General features: G+C 34.2%; 1 protein-coding gene and 1 pseudogene across 2 annotated transcripts in view; both read left to right on the forward strand.

The window, feature by feature from the left end:
• The window catches only part of LOC309647154 (small ribosomal subunit protein uS10 pseudogene), a 56,715-nt pseudogene that overhangs the window by 17,192 nt on the left and 19,777 nt on the right, over positions 1-19,746 (forward strand). The window lies entirely within an intron of this gene.
• Positions 2,659-19,746, forward strand: part of SLC26A7 (solute carrier family 26 member 7) — a 267,698-nt gene continuing 250,610 nt past the window's right edge. The window contains exon 1 of the mRNA XM_082434178.1: positions 2,659-6,216. Within this exon, the coding sequence (XP_082290304.1) occupies positions 6,058-6,216 (159 nt within the window). The 5' untranslated portion in view covers positions 2,659-6,057. The remainder of the gene's footprint in view (positions 6,217-19,746) is intronic.

Consider the following 19,746-nt stretch of genomic DNA (forward strand, 5'->3'; position numbering starts at 1 on the left):
AGGTCTTCAAACTAAAGCTATGATTTAAGTTTGAAAGAGTTTTCTTCTAAAGCATTCTTGCCAAGCCAGAGAACGATTCATACAACCATAATCCATTGGCATTGTGGACCCTAGTCATAATCTTTTTGACTTGCTTGCAGAATCCAATGTAATCCTATCTGATTTTCAGAGTGACCAAATTCAGAGACATTTAAACATTTTATTGGATGAAAACATTTTGTTGAAAACAAAGGAATTTGTTTTCACTTTAACCTCCAAGTATTTTCTCAGTATTATCTAAGGATATATTTGATTAGTTCTTACTGGGGTCTTTTGTCTCTTCCATCCTCTATTCACTTGTCCCCATTCCTAGTGGATAAATGAATATGATCCAGAAACTGTGCTCCCATTAGTCAAAAAAGTTGATGATATTAAAGGAAGGAATAGGGAAATACATTACAAGACTCTCTTTGTGTGTATTTTGGTGATAGATGAGTTAAAGATTTCAGATCTTTCCACATTTGAGTATGAGTCTCCATCGTGAATTTGGACTCCTCAGGTCCTTTTAGGTCTATAGCTGAACATGCAGAATTGTCTTAAAACTTTCAAGAATTGCATAGGATTCAAGTTTCCTGGTTATAGGAAACAACCAACCTTGTTTGACAGTTTAGTTTAAAAAAATAATATTTTCCCCTTATTGCACAAGTAATATATGTTTAATGCAGAAAAGTAGAAAACACAGATAAGCGAGGAAGAAAATATTAGTTATAATGCCATACTTATTAAAAAATTTATTATAAAAGTAATACAAACTTATTTAGAGAAATTAGAAAAAAGGCAATAGAAATTGATAAAAAAAATCAGAAATCCAATATGCAGAGTTACAATCACTGTTCTCTCTGACATTTATTCTGCTAGAACTTTCCATAAATCCAGAAGTTTCTGTTATCAAAGATGATTTCAAACTCCACATACTATTTAGAGACTTGCTTTTTTTACTCAAAATATTGTGAATATCTTTCCAATCAATAAGAAATATGTCTATGACATCTTTTTTGATGAATACATAATAATATTCTGGTATATGATTACACCATAATATTTTAAACTACTTTTTTACTGTTGGCTGTTTAGATTATTAATAAATTTATAACTTTTTGGTCTTTATAAACAAGGCTACAAGGACTGTCCTTTTCTTATGTCTATATTATCCCTGTGAGTGAAATTGCTGGGCCAAAGAACTTTCATCTTTTAAAGTCTGATTAGCTCTTTTCAAATTCTTTTCCAGAGAATCGATCTATATTTCCACAAACAGTATTATTTCCCACTCTCAAGTCAAAAAAAACTTACTTGATGCTTAATTGTAAATGATTTTAAAAACTGAAGTATTTAATTTGTTTAAATCCTTATAACCTAATTATCTCCTTGAATCAAGTATTTCAGAATAGTAGTAGTAAAATAATAACAACAACAATAATAATAATAGACAACTAACACTTATTATGCTTACCATGGGCAAGGCATTGTTCTAAGCACATAACAGGAATGATCTAATTTAGTCCTCCATTAACCCTTGAAAGGTAGGTACTGTTATTGTCCCCTTTTATAGATAAACTGAGACTCGGAGAGGTTAAATAACTTGTCCAAGTTCACAGAGTTAGTAAGTTTTGGAATGCTGATGCCATTCTAAGCAGTTTTGCTCCAGACTCCATGCTGCAGTATTGCCTCAGAAAGGGGCTGCCAGAAACTGAGGGAAAGGGAAACAGGGGTAGTCTCTGGTTGGAAGAGGTTCTGGTTTGTGGAGGGGAATGGATGAGTGGTTAACCCAATGTGGCAGGTGTCTTACAGGGAGCACTAGAGAGCAAGAATGTTACCTTGTGCCTGGGACCCGGGAGCAGGGTGAGAGAGCAATATTTCTTCCTTCTCATTTCAAAACTAAGGACCCAGGAACACAACAGTTTTGGGTTTTTGTTTTGTTTATTTAGTAGAAGTAATGATTTTTGTTTACAATATATAAATGACTTGGGTATTTTTGAAAGTATCTCTAAGAATTTTTCTTAGAAAGGTGATAAATTTATTATACATTTTATATTTGTACTTAAAGTAAAAGTCATTTCTACTGGATATTTGGTTAACATTACTGATTAAATTACTTGGGCTGTCAAAAGCTATAGGGATTGTTTCAGGCTCTGCATTGGTTAAGATTTTTTAAAGACTTTTCCTCACCTCAGAGATTTGTGAACTAAAATTTAACATTGATAACTACATTATAACAAAATATTAGCTAGAATATACTGCATCAGCAGATGCCAGACTGAGTTTTACCTGTGTTATGTAATTTAATTCTCTGAACCCTACGTGATAGTATTAGGGGAAAAAATCCCCATTTTACAGGTGAGGTATCCAAGATCAGAGAAGTTAAAATCCCTATTTTACAGGTGAGGTATCCAAGATCAGAGAAGTCTGATCCAAGATCAGACTTGTCCAAATAGGGTCACACTGATAGGTCACAGAGCCAGGATTTGCACCTATTTATCTATCTGACTCTGACTCAGTATCTTTGCTCTTCATGCTACATTTTAGTGCCTATCATACAGTAACAATTGATCATACAATAGTTCCAAAGCTCAATATTCCTTCTAAGAATTCACATTTTTCATTTACATTTTATAATTTTTACATTTTATAATTTTTTATATTTATATAAATATAATTTGTATATGGATAATTTTATAACTCAAATGAAATCATCATATATAAGGAAAAATAAAAGAAACACCTGAAACTAATTTTAATCTATGATGGTTTAAACATAGAAATAATCTCTGACCTACATATAGTTAGGTAACAAATATTCTAACAGAATAGCATATAAACTATTTAAAAGGAACAATTTATTTGTCATAGAAGACTTCTTGACTTTTAAATAACGCCGAGATTAGGCCATCATTAATTTGTGTATTCTCAAAAACTGCATTGCATGTATCTTTACGAGTTTTCCTGAAATTTACTATTGGTCATACCAAAAGTATCTTATTTTATATACACTTGTATTTTCAAGTAATAACTTGATATTTCAATGATATATGTTATTCTTCCACAGCAACACATTGGCAGCAAGTAGGAGAAGGATATAAATAATGGGTAATGTAAGAGTTGTCAAGAGACATACTGAGTACGACAAACATGTTTGGTTCCAGAAATCATAAACGGAAAAAGTGAACTGTATGAATTGTGACCTATTTATTCATCCCATGTACTTCAGCAAATTCTACCACCTGCTATTTTGGGGTGTGAATTCTTGTCTATTAGTTTTCTGCAGCTTTATAGCGAGACTAGCTGTTGAATTCTGGTAGCTAAAACTTACCTCTAAAATCAGTGTTTCAGTCAGAATCACAATCTATGCTTTGTGTAAGTAGTAAGAGGAGTGATAATAAACATCTAATTTAGGAGTCCTGTAATATTAGTGTGAAAGGGTAATTCTTTCAGAAAGGCTGACCTCATTATGTAACCATCCCCGAGAATAAGCTGAAGTGTGTAGGAGGTTATGCTGTTGAAGGATCAGGCAGTTAGGAACCAATGCTCAGGGCTGTTTTTGTATAATGGCACCTTTCCCAGATGTTTGTTAAGTGGAATGGATAGAGAAATAAGGAACAGGGAGACAGGAATTTATAGGATTTTGTTATTATTTAAAAGATTTTAATTGGGATAGATGAGTGAAAGATTATGTATGTATGTATTGTGTTGGCCAAAAAGTTCCTTTGGTTTTCAAGTAAAAATAAAAGACACATTTTTCATTTTCACCAAGAACTTTATTGAACAATGTATTCACCGTTTTGTTCCACTACTTTCTGCCATTTTTTAGGCAACTTCATAATTCCATCTTCCCAAAACTTTTTATCTTTTTGAGCAAAGAACTGTTCCAGGTGCCTTTTACAGTCTTCCAGGGAATTGAAATTTTTTCCATTAAGACTATTTTGTAAAGACTGAAATAAATGGAAATTCGAAGGTGCAATGTCTGGTGAATATAGCGGATGAATCAGAACTTCCCAGCCAAGCTGTGACAGTTTTTTCCTGGTCATCAAAGAAACATGCGGTCTTGCGTTATCCTGATGGAAGATTATGCGTTTTCTGTTGACTAATTCCAGACCTTTTCATTGAGTGCTGCTTTCAGTTGGTCTAATTGGGAGAAGTACTTGTTGGTATTAATACTTTGGTTTTCTTGAAGCTCCCTTCCAATCCCACCATATACAAAACATCACCTTCTTTGGATGAAGACTGGCTTTTGGTGTGGTTTGTAGTGGTTCATTTCACTTGCCCCGTTATCTCTTCCATTCCACATTATTGTACAGTAAACATTTTTCATCACCTGTCACAATTTGTTTTAAAAATGGAATGTTTTTGTTACGTTTAAGTAGAGAATCACATGCGGAAATATGGTCAAGAAGGTTTTTTTCACTTAGCTTATGTGGAACCCAAACATCAAAGCGATTAACATCACCAAGCTGGTGCAAATGATTTTCAACGCTTGATTTGGATATTTTGAGTATGTCGGCTATCTCCCATGTGGTTTAACATTGATTGTTCTCAATTAATGTCTCGATTTGATCGCTATCAACTTCAGTTGGTCTACCTGACCTTGGAACATCGTCCAGCGAGAAATCTCCAACACGAAACTTCGCAAACCACTTTTGACATGTTCGATCAATCACAGCACCTTCACCATACAATGCACAAATCTTTTTTTGCATTTCAGTTGCATTTTTACCTTTCTTGAAATAATAAAACATTATATGCTGAAAATGTTGCTTTTTTCTGCCATCTTCAGTATTAAAATGGCTACACAAAAACCCACCAATTTTGGTAAGTTTTATTTTAAATGCACGCTGATATGACAGCTGTCACAATACAATCTAACAAAACTGTTTTGAATGAAGTTAAAGAAAACTAAGCACTACTAGAGCCATCTTACAGAAAAAAACAAATGAGCTGTTTGGCCAACCCAATATGTATGTATGTATGTATGTATGTATGTATGTATGTATTTCCAAAGATTCCTATCAGAACCTGATGTGGACTACCTTAATACCACTGGGAAATCTTTCACTTTGGGCAGGAAAAAAGTCTTATACACTATTAAAATTCATGCAGTGTTTTTGTAACATTTACACAGAACTTCATGCTATTGGCACAAACAATGAGGGACATTTAATGGAGTAAATCAAATGTTTATTTTGTTTGCTTGGTCAGTGAAGATATAGTTATGTATTATATATATATGTATATTTTTTTTTACTTTAAGCTGATGATGTTGATGGTCATCGTGACCATCCTCACCACCCCTTTTATTATTTAATATTATAATATTATTATTATCTAAAGTGAAGTATCTGGAAATATTTATGTGGATAGGTTTAATACATACCGAATTCAGAGATTTGGGTAATAGAAATCAGTACTCTTTACCAGCCTGTCTCAATTCAGGTACTCAATGCAGTAGATAACTTTGTCCAGTGCTTCTCAAACTTTAACATACATACAAAATACCCAGGGAACCTTGTTAAACTGCGGATTCTGGTTCAGTAGGTCTGAAGTGCAACTAAGTCTGAATTTCTAATAAGCTTCTAGGTGGTGCAGATTCTACTGATCCATGATCTACAGTTTAAGTAGTAAGGGTTTAGAGCTTAGTAAATATGACAGACTGAGTTTTTGAGTCCAGTCTGAACATTTGTACTGTCCTTGCCTATTGTAATGAGAGGTACAAAATTTGAACCTAAACTTTATCTAATAATGTAAATTTGTTGTAACTTGGATTCCTGTATGTCAGAGACATAGAGATATTACAATGGAAGTAACTTCCTTTTCATATAATGTTGAACACTAAACTTACAATGCCAGTCATTGACAATGTAAGTCATTATATATACTATAGAAAACGAATTTAACAGAAACTGTGAGGAATAAGCCAAAAATATAAATTAGTGAAATGAGAATCAGTGTAACATAAACCAGTTATTTTGAGAATAATCTGAGGAACCATATTCTTTTTTAATCTAGGAAATAACATCAAGATTGATAATGAATCAGCTAGCAGAAAAGAATCCATTCCTAATGCAAGCCATAGAATGGTACCCACAGGTCAGGAACATAATCTCTCAGGGAAGAAAATGTGCAATATGTGGAAAGTCCTTTTTAACCGTATGGCTGGAATGTGTTGAGTTTTTTCCTCCATCAAAGGTAAATGGTGTTTTTTGTGTGAATATGAGCATAAGACCTCCTCTTATTCTTTGTCCTTATCTAAGTCGACCAGTACTAACGTCATTTGTATCTAAGAATTGACCTCTATGATGATATAATGGGTTTTTTTCCAGCTTTATTGAGATATAATTGAGAGATAATATTGTGTAAGTTTAAGGTGTACAATGTGTTGATTTGATACATTTATAAATGCAAAATGATTACCACCATAGAATCAGTTACTATCTCCATCCTGTCATATAGTTATCATTTCTTTTTTGTGATGAGGACATTTAAGATCTACTTTCTTAGCAATGTTCAAATATGTGATACAGTATTATCAGCCATAATCACCATTCTGTACATTAGATCCTCTAACTTGTTATCTTATAACTGGAAGTTTGTACAGTTTGACCAGTATCTCCATTTCACCCAGCCCCCAACCCCTGGTAACTACCACTTTACTATTTCTCTAAGTTTGTCTTTTTTAGATTCCACATATGTGTTATTGTGCAGTGTTTATCTTTCTCTGTCTGATTTATTTCACTTAGTATAATTCCCTCAATGTCCATCCCAGTTGTCATAAATGGCAGGATTTCCTTATTTTCCTTGGCTGAATAATATTCAATTGTATTATATATATATATACCACATATTCTTTATCCATTCATCATCTGCTAACAGACACTTAGGTTGTTTCTATACCTTGGCTATTGTGAGTAATACTGCAGTGAACATGAGAGTGAAGATATGTCTACTAAATCCCGATTTCAGTTTCTTTGGCTGTATAATAAGAAGTGGGATTGCTGGATCATATGATAGTTCTATTTTTAATTTTTTGTGGGACCTGCATACTGTTTTCCATAGTAGCTGTACAAATTTGCATTTCCACCAACAGTGAACCAGGGTTCCCTTTTCTCCATCCTCGTCAACACTTGTTATCTCCTGTCTTTTTGATGATAGCCATTCTAGCTGGCGTGAAGTGATACCTCATCATGGTTTGGATTTGCGTTTCCCTGATGATTAGTGATATTGCATACCTTTTCACATACCTGTTGTCCATTTGTATGTCTTCTTTGGAGAAATGTCTCTTCAGTTCCTCTGCCTATTTTTAAATTGGATTGTTAGATTTTTTGCTATTGAGTTGTGTGAGTTCTTATTATATTTTGATATTAACCCCTTATTAAGTATATAATTTGCAAATACTTTCTCCCATTCCATTGTTTACTTTTTAATTTTGTTGAGTTTCTTTTGCTGTGCAGAAACTTTGTAGTTTGGCTTAATCCTGCTTACTTATGTTTGCTTCTTTTGCTCGTACTTTTGCTGTCATATCCAGGAAATCACTGTTGAGACCAATGTCAAGGAGTTATTTCCCCTATATTTTCATCTAGGGCTTTTATGGTTTCAGTCCTTAAATTTGAGCCTATAATTCATTTCAAATTCTTTTTGGTGAATGGTGTAAGATAGGGCTCTGATTTCATTCTTCTGCATGTAGTTATCCAATTTTCCCAACCCATTTATTGAAGAGAGTATCCTTTCTTCGTTGTGTATTCTTGGCTCCCTTGTAAAATATTAGTTGACCTTATATGCAGAGGTTTATTTCTGGACTCTCAATTTTGTTCCATGGGTCTATGTGTCTATTTTAATGCCAATACTGTACTGTTTTGATTACTGTAGCTTTGTAGTATAGTTTGAAGTCAGGAAGTATGATATGTCCAGCTTTGTTCTTCTTTCTCAGGATTGTTTTGGCTATTTGGGGTCTTTTGTGGCTCCATATAAATTTTAGGATTATATTTTCTATTTTTGAAAATATCATTGGAAATTTTGAAAAATGTCATTGGAATTTTGATATGGATTGCATTGAGTCTATAGACAGCTTTTGATAATATGGACATTTTGACAATATTAATTCTTCTGATCCATGAACATGGGATATCTTTCCATTTGTTTGTGTCTTCTCCAATTTCTTTCTCCAAAGTCTTGTAGTTTTCCACGTACAGATTTGTTAACTCCTCAAATTTATTCCAAGAACTTTATTGTTTTTGATGCTATTGTGAATGGGATTGTTTTCTTTATTTATTTTTCATATATTTTGTTGTTAGTGTATGGAAATGCAACTACTTTCTGTATGTTGATTTTGTATCCTGCAAATTTACTGAATTTGTTGATTAGTTCTAACAGTTTTTTGGAGGAGTCTTTAGGATTTTCTATATATAAGATCATATCATCTGCAAACAAAGATAGTTTTACTTCTTTCTTTTCTGTTTGGATGCCTTTTATTTTATTTTTTAGCCTGACTGTTCTGGTTAGGATTTCAAGTAGTATGTTGAATAGGAGTGGTTAGAATGGGCACCCATTATATAGAGAGAGCTTAACAGAGTGCCTGGTACATATTTTATTTCTAAGAATGACTGATGAATCACAATAACTGGATTTTTTAAAAAATTCTTTTAATTTTTTTCTTTTATTTTTCTTTTATTTATTTATTTTTGGCTGTCTTGGGTCTTCATTGCTACACATGGGCTTTTACTAGTTGTGGCGAGTGGGGGCTAGTCTTCATTGCAGTGCACAGGCTTCTCATTGTGGTGGCTTCTCTTGCTGCAGAGCATGGGTTCTAGGCATGGAGGCTTCAGTAGTTGTGACGTGCAGGCTCAGCAGTTGTGGTTCATGGGCTCTAGAGCGCAGGCTCAGTAGTTGTGGCACATGGGCTTAGTTGCTCCATGACATGTTGGACCTTCCCAGACCAGGGATCAAACCCATGTCCCCTGCATTGGCAGGCAGATTCTTATCCACTGCACTACCAGGGAAGCCCAAGAACTGGATTTTAATACCAGCTCCTGTGTTCTATTAGGTTATTAATATGTTACATCAAATGTATTGTAGAGAAAAGTCTGGCAGAGCTGTTGCCAATGAGGGATAATGTCAAGGTGAAATAATGGTTGAGGAGAAATTTAAAAGTCAAACCAGCTGGACATTAAACACCAAGAGAAAAGAGAGACCATTAGTGGAAAAATGAAAATTGAAGTGTATGTTCATTCTCAAGATAGGAATACATCTGTAATCTTGATTGCTTATGTAACCTATCTGTGAATTATTCACATCACCATCTGGAATAGATTGTTATATTCCAATCTATATTCTGGAGTAGATTATTACACTAATGAGTATAAAACATGTCATATTATTTGGCAAAAGTTTCCAAAACACTCTACTTTTCACTGGCTATGACATGAACACCTTCAACAACTTGCCATGTTCATTTTTTCCCAATGAATATCTTTCTTGGGAAAGATGTTCTTGCTCTGATAGATTCCCAGTCAAAATCATCTGATGAGCTGCTAGTCTCACTTCAAGTAGAGTAATTGCAATGTTATAATAGCTCTGGCCCTCCAGGAACTTACATATTCCTAGGAGAAGTGATATAATAAGGTAATTGAAATCTGACAAATTGGGCTTGATGACCAGCCCTACCATTTACTACCTGTGTCACCTTAATTTCTTCTTTGAGGCTAAGTTTTCATCTCTAAAATCAGGATAAAAATAGTACCTCTCTCACAGGGCTGTTATGAGTGAGACATGAGGTAGACAATGCTTAGTACAGCAGGTGCTTAATAAAGGTAGTACATAGTAACTACTTAATAAGGGTATTTTTAAAAATCAATACCTTTAGACAAGAAAGAATGATTATATTCTTGTGATAGGTATTGTGATAGAGGTGTGCACAGGGTGCATGAGAAGAAGGGATCTCAATTAAATGAGAACATTCTCTGTGTATCCCTGAGTCCTAGCACAGTGATTGTGCTTGGTACTTGGAGAATATCTAATACACATTAAAATTATTTTAATAGGCATTGCTTGTAAATGTGCTTTGAATGATAGGGAGGCATCAGAATAGATAAAGAACCAGTGGAAAGGCATTTTAGGTGCAGGAACTGCCTGTTCAAAGGTAATATTGTGCAAATAAATCATACAGTGAGTACAGGGAACTCACTGAGTGTGAAGTATGGGAGATGAGGTTAGAGAGAGGTTTGAGATCAGGATGGCTCTTGTATGTAAAGTTTGAACTTAATTTCAAAAGCTACTATATTAGCTTGTTACAGTTCTCATAACAAAGTACCATAGACTGAGTAGCTTAAACAATAGAAATTTATTTTCTTACAATTCTGGAAGCTAGAAGTTCAAGACCAAGGTGTCAGAAGATTTTGTTTCTTCTGTGGTCTCTCTCCTTGGCTTGTTGATGGCTGTCTTCTCCCTGTGTCTTCATATTATCTTCCTTCTCTACAGATGTGTGTCCAAATTTCCTCTTCTTGTAAGTAAAGCAGTCATATTGAATTAGGGCCCACCCTAATGACATCATCTTAACATAATTGCCATTTTAAAGACTATCTCCAAGCACAGTCACATTTCGAAGTGCTGGGGGTTAGGACTACAACATATGAATTTTGGGGAGGATACAATTCAGCTACGTATAGTTGTCGAAGCAGTGGAGTAGCAAGATGAGGCTTTGTTTGGTTTTTTTTTGTTTTGTTTTTTTCTTTTAACATCTTTATTGGAGTATAATTGCTTTACAATGGTGTGTTAGTTTCTGCTTTATAACAAAGTGAATCAATTATACATATGCATATGTTCCCATATCTCTTCCCTCTTGCATCTCCCTCCCTCCCACCCTCCCTATCCCACCCCGGTTGGAGCTGGTGATGTGGATTAAAAGATTGTTTATGTAAGTGTGACACTTGAAGCCATGGGAATGAAGATTGCCTGAGGAAATTTACACAGTGAAGTGAGAAGGCCAGAAGGACAGAACCCTTGAGGACAACAGTATTTAAAGGGTAGGCAGAAGCAGGAGTCAGCAAAGGAGAATAAGAAAATGCAATCAGTGGGGGAGGGGCAAAACCAGGAAGAGTGCCCACAAATTTTAAAGCTATCAAAGACAGATGTGCAAGAAATAGGATTATTTTTACTTTTTCTTCTGCTGGATCCAAAGGCCCCAACTCCTAATACATTAGTCATGACGATTTCAATATAGGAATTTTGTGGGGGACACAAACGTTCAGCCTATAGCAGGAGGCTTAAGAGAAACTTCCCTGAGAAGGTGACATTTGAATAATGTGAGTCCCGGTCCTCTTTATTAACTTTGTGACTTAGTTTTCATTGTCTCCATTCACAGGTGAGGCAACTAAGTTAGTTAAGTAGTTTCTTCACAAATTTCAAATCTATGAAATAACAGAATTAGAACTTTAGTTTACACCTCCTGATACCACCTTCAGGTCACTTTTTGCTGCACTGTAGATTGCATGCACATTTTTATTTTGAACCATAAGAGAAAGTGTAAATAAATTCATTGATTGATGGTGATATCAATACAATTATTCAAACAGCTGCCTTCTTATGTTTAAAAGACTATCATGTGAAAGAGATATGAGGCTTTTCTTCTCTTGGCTTGTGGAGTGGAACATAGAATGACTGGTATTCAGGCCAGATAAATGGAAGAATTTTCCTTCAGGATTTCACCCACACACACACACACACACACACAAGTGTGTGCACAGCTTAACATTAGTCATCACTGAAGAAGCAATAAGGATGGAAGAAAGAATAGGAGAATAAAGAGATTTTGTATCTACATAATTTCATTTTAAAAATTAAAAGGAAAGTAAAATACATTTTAATCAATTAAATATGTCTGAGTGCATTATAAGAACTGCAACACAGTGGCATAAGAATATAGCATGAGTTAAAAACATAATGGTTAAAAAACCCCCAAAGATTCTGTAGGTTGTCTTTTCATTTTGTGTGTGGTTTCCTTTGTTGTGCAAAAGCTTTTAAGTTTAATTAGATCCCATTTGTTTATTTTTTGTTTTTATTTCAGTTACTCTAGGGGAAGTATCCAAAAAGATATTGCTGTGATTTATGTCAAAGAGTGTTTTTCCTGTGTTTTCATCTAGGAGTTTTATATCATCTGGTCTTACATTTAGGTCTTTAATACATTTTGAGCTTATTTTTGTGTGTGGTATTAGGGAATGTTCTAATTTCATTCTTTTACATGTAGCTGTCCAGTTTTCCCAGCACCACTTATTGAAGAGGCTGTCTTTTCTCCATTGTGTATTCTTGCCTCCTTTGTCATAGATTAATTAACCATAGGTGTGTGGGTTTATCTCTGGGCTTTCTATCCTGTTCCCTTGATCTATATTTCTGTTTTTGTGCCAGTACCATACTGTTTTGATTACTGTAGCTTTGTAGTATAGTCTAAAGTCAGGAAACATGAATCCTCCAGTTCCATTTTTCTTTCTCAAGATTGCTTTGGCTATTCACAGTCTTTTGTGTTTCCATACAAATTTAAAATATTTTTGTTCTAGTTCCATAAAAAATGCCATTGGTGATTTGATGGGGATTGCATTGAATCTGTACATTGCCTTGGATACAATGGTCATTTTGACAATACTGATTCTTCCAGTCCAAGAACATGGTATATCTTTCCATCTGTTTGTGTCATCTTTGATTTCTTTCTTCAGTGTGTTATAGTTTCTGGAGCTCAGATCTTTTGCTTCCTTAGGTAGGTTTATGCCTAGGTATTTTATTCTATTTGATGTGACGGTAAATGTTGTTTCCTTGAATTTTATTTCTGATCTTTTGTTGTTAGTGTATAGGAATGCAGGAGATTTCTGTGTATTAATTTTGTATCCTGCAACTTTACCAAATTCATTGATGAGCTCTAGTAGTTTTCTGGTAGCATCTTTAGGATTTTCTATGTATAGTATCATGTCACCTACAAATAGTGACGGTTTTACTTTTTGTTTGCCAATTTGGATTCCTTTTATTTCTTTTTCTTCTTTGATTGCCATGGCTAGAACTTCCAAAACTATGTCGAATAAAAGTGGTGAGAGTGGACATCCTTGTCTTGTTCCTGATCTTAGATGACATGCTTTCAGCTTTTCACCATTGAGTATGATGTTAGCTGTGGGTTTGTCATATATGGACTTTATTATGTTCTCTCTATTCTCACTTTCTTGAGAGTATTTTTTTTTAATCATAAATGGATGTTGAATTCTATCAAAAGCTTTTCCGGCATCTATTGAGATGATCAAATGTTTTTTATTCTTCAATTTGTTAATATGATATATCACACTTACTGATTTGCAGATGTTGAAAAATCCTTGCATCCTGGGGATAAATCCCACTTGATCATGGTGTAGGATCCTTTTAATATATTGTTGGATTCGGTTTGCTAGTATTTTGTTGAGTATTTTTGCATCTATTGCAGCACTATTAACAATAGCCAAGACGTGGAAGCAACCTAAATATCCATTGACAGATGAATGGATAAAGAAGATGTGGTATGTTCATACAATGGAATATTACTCAGCCATAAAAAAGAATGAAATAATGCCATTTGCAGCTACATGGATGGACCTAGAGATTATCATACTATGTGAAGTAAGCCAGAGAAAGACAAATATCATGTGATATTGCTTATATGTGGGATCTAAAAAACAATTATACAAATGAACTTATATACAGAACAGAAACAGACCCACAGACATAGAAAACAAACTTATCATTTCCAAAGGGGATAGGGGGTGAGGGGAGGGATAAATCAGGAGTTTGGGATTAACATATACACACTACTCTATATAAAATAGATAACCAACAAAGACCTACTATATAGCACAAGGACCTTTACTCAATATTTTGTAATAACCTATAAGGGAAAAGAATCTGAAAAGATGGACATTTATGTTTGTATAACTGAATCACTTTGCTGTATACCTGAAACTAACACAACATTGTAAATCAACTACACTTCAATTAAAAAAAAAAAAGAAACAGAGACCTGGGTGTAAATTCTTATTAATGGAATAAAATATTAAAATATTGAAGAAAGACATGATCCCTCACATTGAAAAAGCACATTGAGTGCCAAGTAGAATAAGAATAAATCCATACCTAGACACATTTCGGTAAAAATGTACACTACAAAAGGGAAGCTATTTAGAGCTAAAGGTAAAATTTTAAGAAAATAGATCACCTACAAAGAAATGACAATGAACTGAAAGCAGATTCCAGAAAAAAGATAGCATAATATCTTCAGTGTACAAAGAGAAAATAGCTCAAAATATAGTTATATTCCTAGGTAAGTTGACAGGCAGAGTACATGGAAGTGTCGGAAAATTGGTGAGAAGAAAAATTTTTAAAGGAAAATTGCTGTGAAACAATCACTGATTCTAACCTTTAAAATAATTGAAAAAGTTAAACAAGTAACAGTAAGTATATGTAGTGAAAAAAGTATATGACAATGGAATTACAATTAGAACAAGTGTATAGTATGAATTTATAAATTATGCTAAATAAATGTAAGCATATTTTAAAATGGCTAACAATTGGATAAAAAGTTAGATTGGAATATATATTACTAGATGCTTGGCAATCAAAACATTATTTTTAATTAATTAACTTATTTTATTGAAGTATAGTTGATTTGCAATACTGTGTTAATTTCTTCTGTACAGTGAAGTGAGTCAGTTATATATATATATGTATATTTCTTTTTTCTTTTTCATATTCTTTTCCGTTATGGTTTATCACAGGATATTTAATATAGTTCCCTATGCTATACAGTAGGATCTTGTTGTTTATCCATTCTATATATAATAGTTTACATCTGCTAATCCCAAACTGCCAGTCTATCCGTTGCCCCCACCCCCCTTGGCAACCACAAGTCTGTTCTCCATGTCTGTGAGTCTGTTTCTGTGAAACATTATTTTAATGGAGTTGTTTAGTTCCCTGTTTCTAGAGTGAGAACATACACAAAATACATAGGGATGATAATCAGATTAACCGTGTTATTAAAAAGTTGCTTTTGCATACATTTAGGATTTTATGCTATTTTTCTATTCAAGTAAAGGGAGAGTATACAAAGACTAGTTTGCCTAGAAGCCTCCCTTTCTGTTAAAAAAAATTCAGCTTTTTACTGTCTTTTCAGGATGCTAACCTTTAGATTTTAGCATGAAGGAAGAACCCAATTTGATAATGCCAACATCTAGTTACCCTGCTGTGCTTTACAGAATGTTCTGTCTCTGATGGGTTTGTTATCTGTGGGCACAGTTGAAGAAGGGAGACACGATGACAAATGGGCCTTTGTTCTTGATATAAAAGGCTAGAAACAACCAAATATCCAATTGTAATTGCTTCTTTTCAGGTGAATGTGAAATTATGCCATGCTTATCTTATGAATTAGTGAGAAGAGGATTGGAAATAGTTAATGAAAAATTTTACACAATCTCAAATATTAACTTTTACCATAATTCATTCAGATGCTTTTGTTTTTTTCAAATGTTATAGCCCTTGCCATTCAGTTAGTCCTTAGCAATTATAGAATTGTCAATAATTTCAATGTAATTGATATTTAAGTGTTAACTACTAATGATATAATGCTTCAAAACAGCAACAAAAATTAATCCTTTTTAGTTACTACCAATTTGGGTCATAATTGAACCAGTGACTTAGAGGTTACTAAATAGTCTCATAAAATTCTTTCCAAATACTTGGGTGATCCAGTGCCCAATATATGCATTTGATATTTTCATTTCACATAGTTACACTAGTTGAACATAACATTTCCCTAGATGCCTTTAAAGTTGAAGAGTTGAGGAGGAAACAGTATGGAACATGAACTCTCAGCCCTGTGTTGAATGATGTAATGTAATTAAAACTTCATTCAAAAGAGATTAGATTGAGTAGGTTTCACTACAAATGAGTGAAAAAGCTGATCTACTTTATGAAAATAAATGAAAAATTGCAGCCTTAATTCCTGTTTTTAGACAAGCTGTCTAAAGACAAGCTGTCAGTAATGAAACATAAGATTACATTTAATAAGTTTACTCACTACTTACACAGCAAAACCTTACTTTGCAATAAAAAGTTATTACTGTTTATATACCACTGACATTCATTTGTGAAACTGATCATTTCAACCAGTCAACTGTGAAAATAAATGTAGGTCTTAAAACATGCAATGGTTAGTTAATTTAATGTAAATTGGACACTTAGAGCATCAGAAGGCATCACATTTCTAATTCTAAACAATCATGAAAATAATGTGTATTTATTGTTCAGAAAATTGAAATGGCATGAATGATTCTTATCATTTTATTCAGAAAACAGCAAAACAATTAGAGTATAAATGATCTCGCACACTGTCTCTTGATTGCTTCTACTTCTCTGGGAATTCATTGAATTCCCCTTTCCCTTTAGGGAACTCTCCCTTTTGTTCTTAAACTGCTAGGTAGAGTTAACAGTTGTATTCAGTATACATGATTTTTTTTTTTTTTTCTGCTAAAGAATCTTAAGTTGTATTCACTGCAGCACATTTATCTGAAGCTGTGCATAACCAAAATGTTTGAACCTCCCATGTGAAATTCAAAGGACACTGATTATGCTAAGATGGTGATGAAGAGCAGGATCACTCTGTAGTGGAGTGAATGCTGCATAGCTGGATGGGTGGCTGGAACATGAGCAGGATTTTCTTTCTGGTTTCTGCCCTTACTACAGTCCAAACTACCCTAAGGGTGGAATGACCATATATAATGTATCATCTAAGCCAAGAGGCTTTTGAGAGTGAAGGTGGGCAACATGATTAATAACTGGAAAATCAGCAGGAAGCCAGGACTGTCCTAGGCAATCCTGAATGTATGGCTACACTTCCTAAATGGAGCAGTTAACTTTAGAGGAGTGCTCATTGCTGGCGCTTATCACTGATGGAATAAAGGAGTTGTCATTCTGAATGTTCATCTTGTATTTTTAAAATTACTTTCAGTCATTCCATAAATATTTGAGAACCTGTTTAAAGCAGGGAACTCTGGGTGCTAAGTACAATGCAAATAAGTAGGGAACCTAGTTTGTCTCAATGGTTAAAATCTAAGAGTTTAAACTCTGTAAAGATGTAAAAGACACTAGTTATAAAAACAAAATGTTAAATGAGACCAATTGCTTTAGGGCTTCAAAGTGTAAGTTGAGATCGCTGTAGGTTGTCAGGCCTAGGAATTGCCCAGGCAGATGCTGGAACTTGTACAGGGCCTTGACATAGATAGAATTCAGATACATGGAGAAGGAAGCTGAGAAGATATTTTAGGAGAAGAGAACAATTTGGAGAATGAGTCATGTTCATAAGGAAGTAAATCAATTAAGTTGGTTTGTGGCTGGGAGTGGGAGAAAGACATAAAAAAAAATTAAGGTCAAATTCTATGAACCTGTCAAAGGATAGAATAAAGAGTTTGAACTTGATCCTGTTTGGAAACGGAGTCCTCCTGAATGTGTGGGGACAAGTCAATGATACAAAAAAAAAAAGATGTACCTTAGAAGGAATCATTTGGCAGTGCTGTGCTGGGTTAACTGGAGTTTGAAGAGAAGAGAAACTGAGGAACAGAGACCTGTTAGAGTGCTTGCCTAGTGGGGTATAAGGGGTAGCAGTAGAAATGCAAGGAAAGGAAGCACCATGAGGGAGGAAGGATGGCAGAACTTGGCAATTGATTGAATGTGGGAAACCTCAGAGGGTCTGAGGGAGAAAACCAGAAGATTCCAGATGGAGCTGATTTGGGAGGCAGGAACTCAAGTTTCATTTTAGACTTGTTGAGTTTCAATTGATGGTTGGATAATTCAAGTGAATATGTTTAGCCATCAGTTGGAGACAGACCAGAACAGCAAAGCAATATGCTTCTTCTATGGTTTATTTGAAAATACGTGCACTTTCCAATAACTGTTCATTCTTCCAAACAGTTCTGCAAATTATTATTAAACTATAATCAAAACACTACATTGGTGAAAGAAGCTGGGAAGCATACTATGACTAAAAATGATCTAGAATTTAGTGAAATTATATTCTAGTCATGTCTCTGCCTCGAACTATGAGATCTAAGGTAAGTCACCTTACTTCTCATTATATCTGGACCAGTTTCCTCATCTGGACAATGAAGTGATTAGACCAAAGTCTCTTCTAGCTCCAGCGTGCCTTGATTCCAAAATGGGGAGAGGGGCTCTCATAGTCATGCCTTTCTTGGTCCTGCTAATTTGGAACATGATGCTAGTATTAGTTTTCTATTGCTGCTGTAACAAATTTCTATAATCTTGGAGTCTTAACAACAAAATTTATTATCTTATAGTTTAGTAGGTCAGAAATCCAATATGAGTCTTATTGAGCTCAAATCAAAGTGTCAACAGGACTACATTCCTTTCTGGAGACTCCAGGGGATAATCCATTTTCTTACTCTTTCCAGCTTTTAGAGGCTACCCACATTCCTTGGCTCATGATCTCCTTCCTCCATACTCAAAGCCAGCATTGGCAGATCTAGTTCTTCTCAGACCCCATGCCTTGGACCTTCTCTTCTGCCTCCCTCTTGCACTTTTAATGATCCTTGTGATGAAATTGGGTCCAGCTGGATAATTCAGGCTAACCTCCCAAGCTCAAGATCCTTAAGTTAAAAAAAAACAAAAAAATCCTTATGTCAATCACACCTGCAAAGTGTGATTAACTTTTTCCATGTAAGGTAACATATGTAGTCACAGGACCTAGACATCTTTGGGGAGCCTTTATCCTGCCTACCATTATAACATTTTTTGAGAAAACAGGAAACCATCTATCACTTATTTCCTATTCCTTGTGCTTCATGTAATATTGAAATCTTATCCAAAGCTTTACTTTATACTGTATGATATAAATATATATTTTGATAATTTTTGACTTCTCAAAGTTTAAAATACGGTAGTGATTATCACTTAGGAATATTTTAAAAACATCTCTCAATTCCACTGTTCAACAAATATAAAATTTAGTAAACATGCATATTCAAACTTAAAGCACAAGACTACTTTTCCATAAAATAGCGAGAGGATTATAATCATATGTTTATTTGTTTCAGGAAATAATGCATTTCACTGTGAAGAGTAAAGAGTGAAACTTAGACTTTATATAGCATTTCACATTTTAAAGCTTTTGGTAAAAAGATATAAAAGCATGTCTAATGATAGACCAACTCCTTTGCCTCTTCTCTGACTTTGGCTTGACAGAAAGGGTCTTTTAGCGTTTCAATTTCTAACTGTAAACAATGACCAAAGCAGTAATTATCTTTAACAGAGTTGTGAGGTTTTATTAATTGAGGTTTCTGAAGACATGTCTACTATAAGAGTATGTGTTGTAATTCCTTTGTAAAAGCTTATTTCAAATGAACATATTTTATACTGGTAGAAATATATGTTATACTGGAGATGATGCCACAAATGGAAATAGAAACTTAAATGGGTATCAAGAGATAAGGTATTAGAGACGTTCTTTTCTCATATAACATTATTGAGTTTGATGACTCTAGATGGAAAACTATGTCACCAAGGAATTATGATGAGTCCACTTTTCTTAGTAAAATTTCCAGGAAACAATTAATAACCATGAGAGATAGTGTATCAGAAATAGTAATTATTAAGTTAGAGAATAATCACATGCAAAGTTTCCTATTCAATACAAAGCTGATAATGGCCTTTGGT

This window comes from Balaenoptera physalus, assembly GCF_965194825.1.
Source record: "Balaenoptera physalus genome assembly, chromosome: 17".
In the NCBI taxonomy this organism is placed as follows: Eukaryota; Metazoa; Chordata; class Mammalia; order Artiodactyla; family Balaenopteridae; genus Balaenoptera; species Balaenoptera physalus.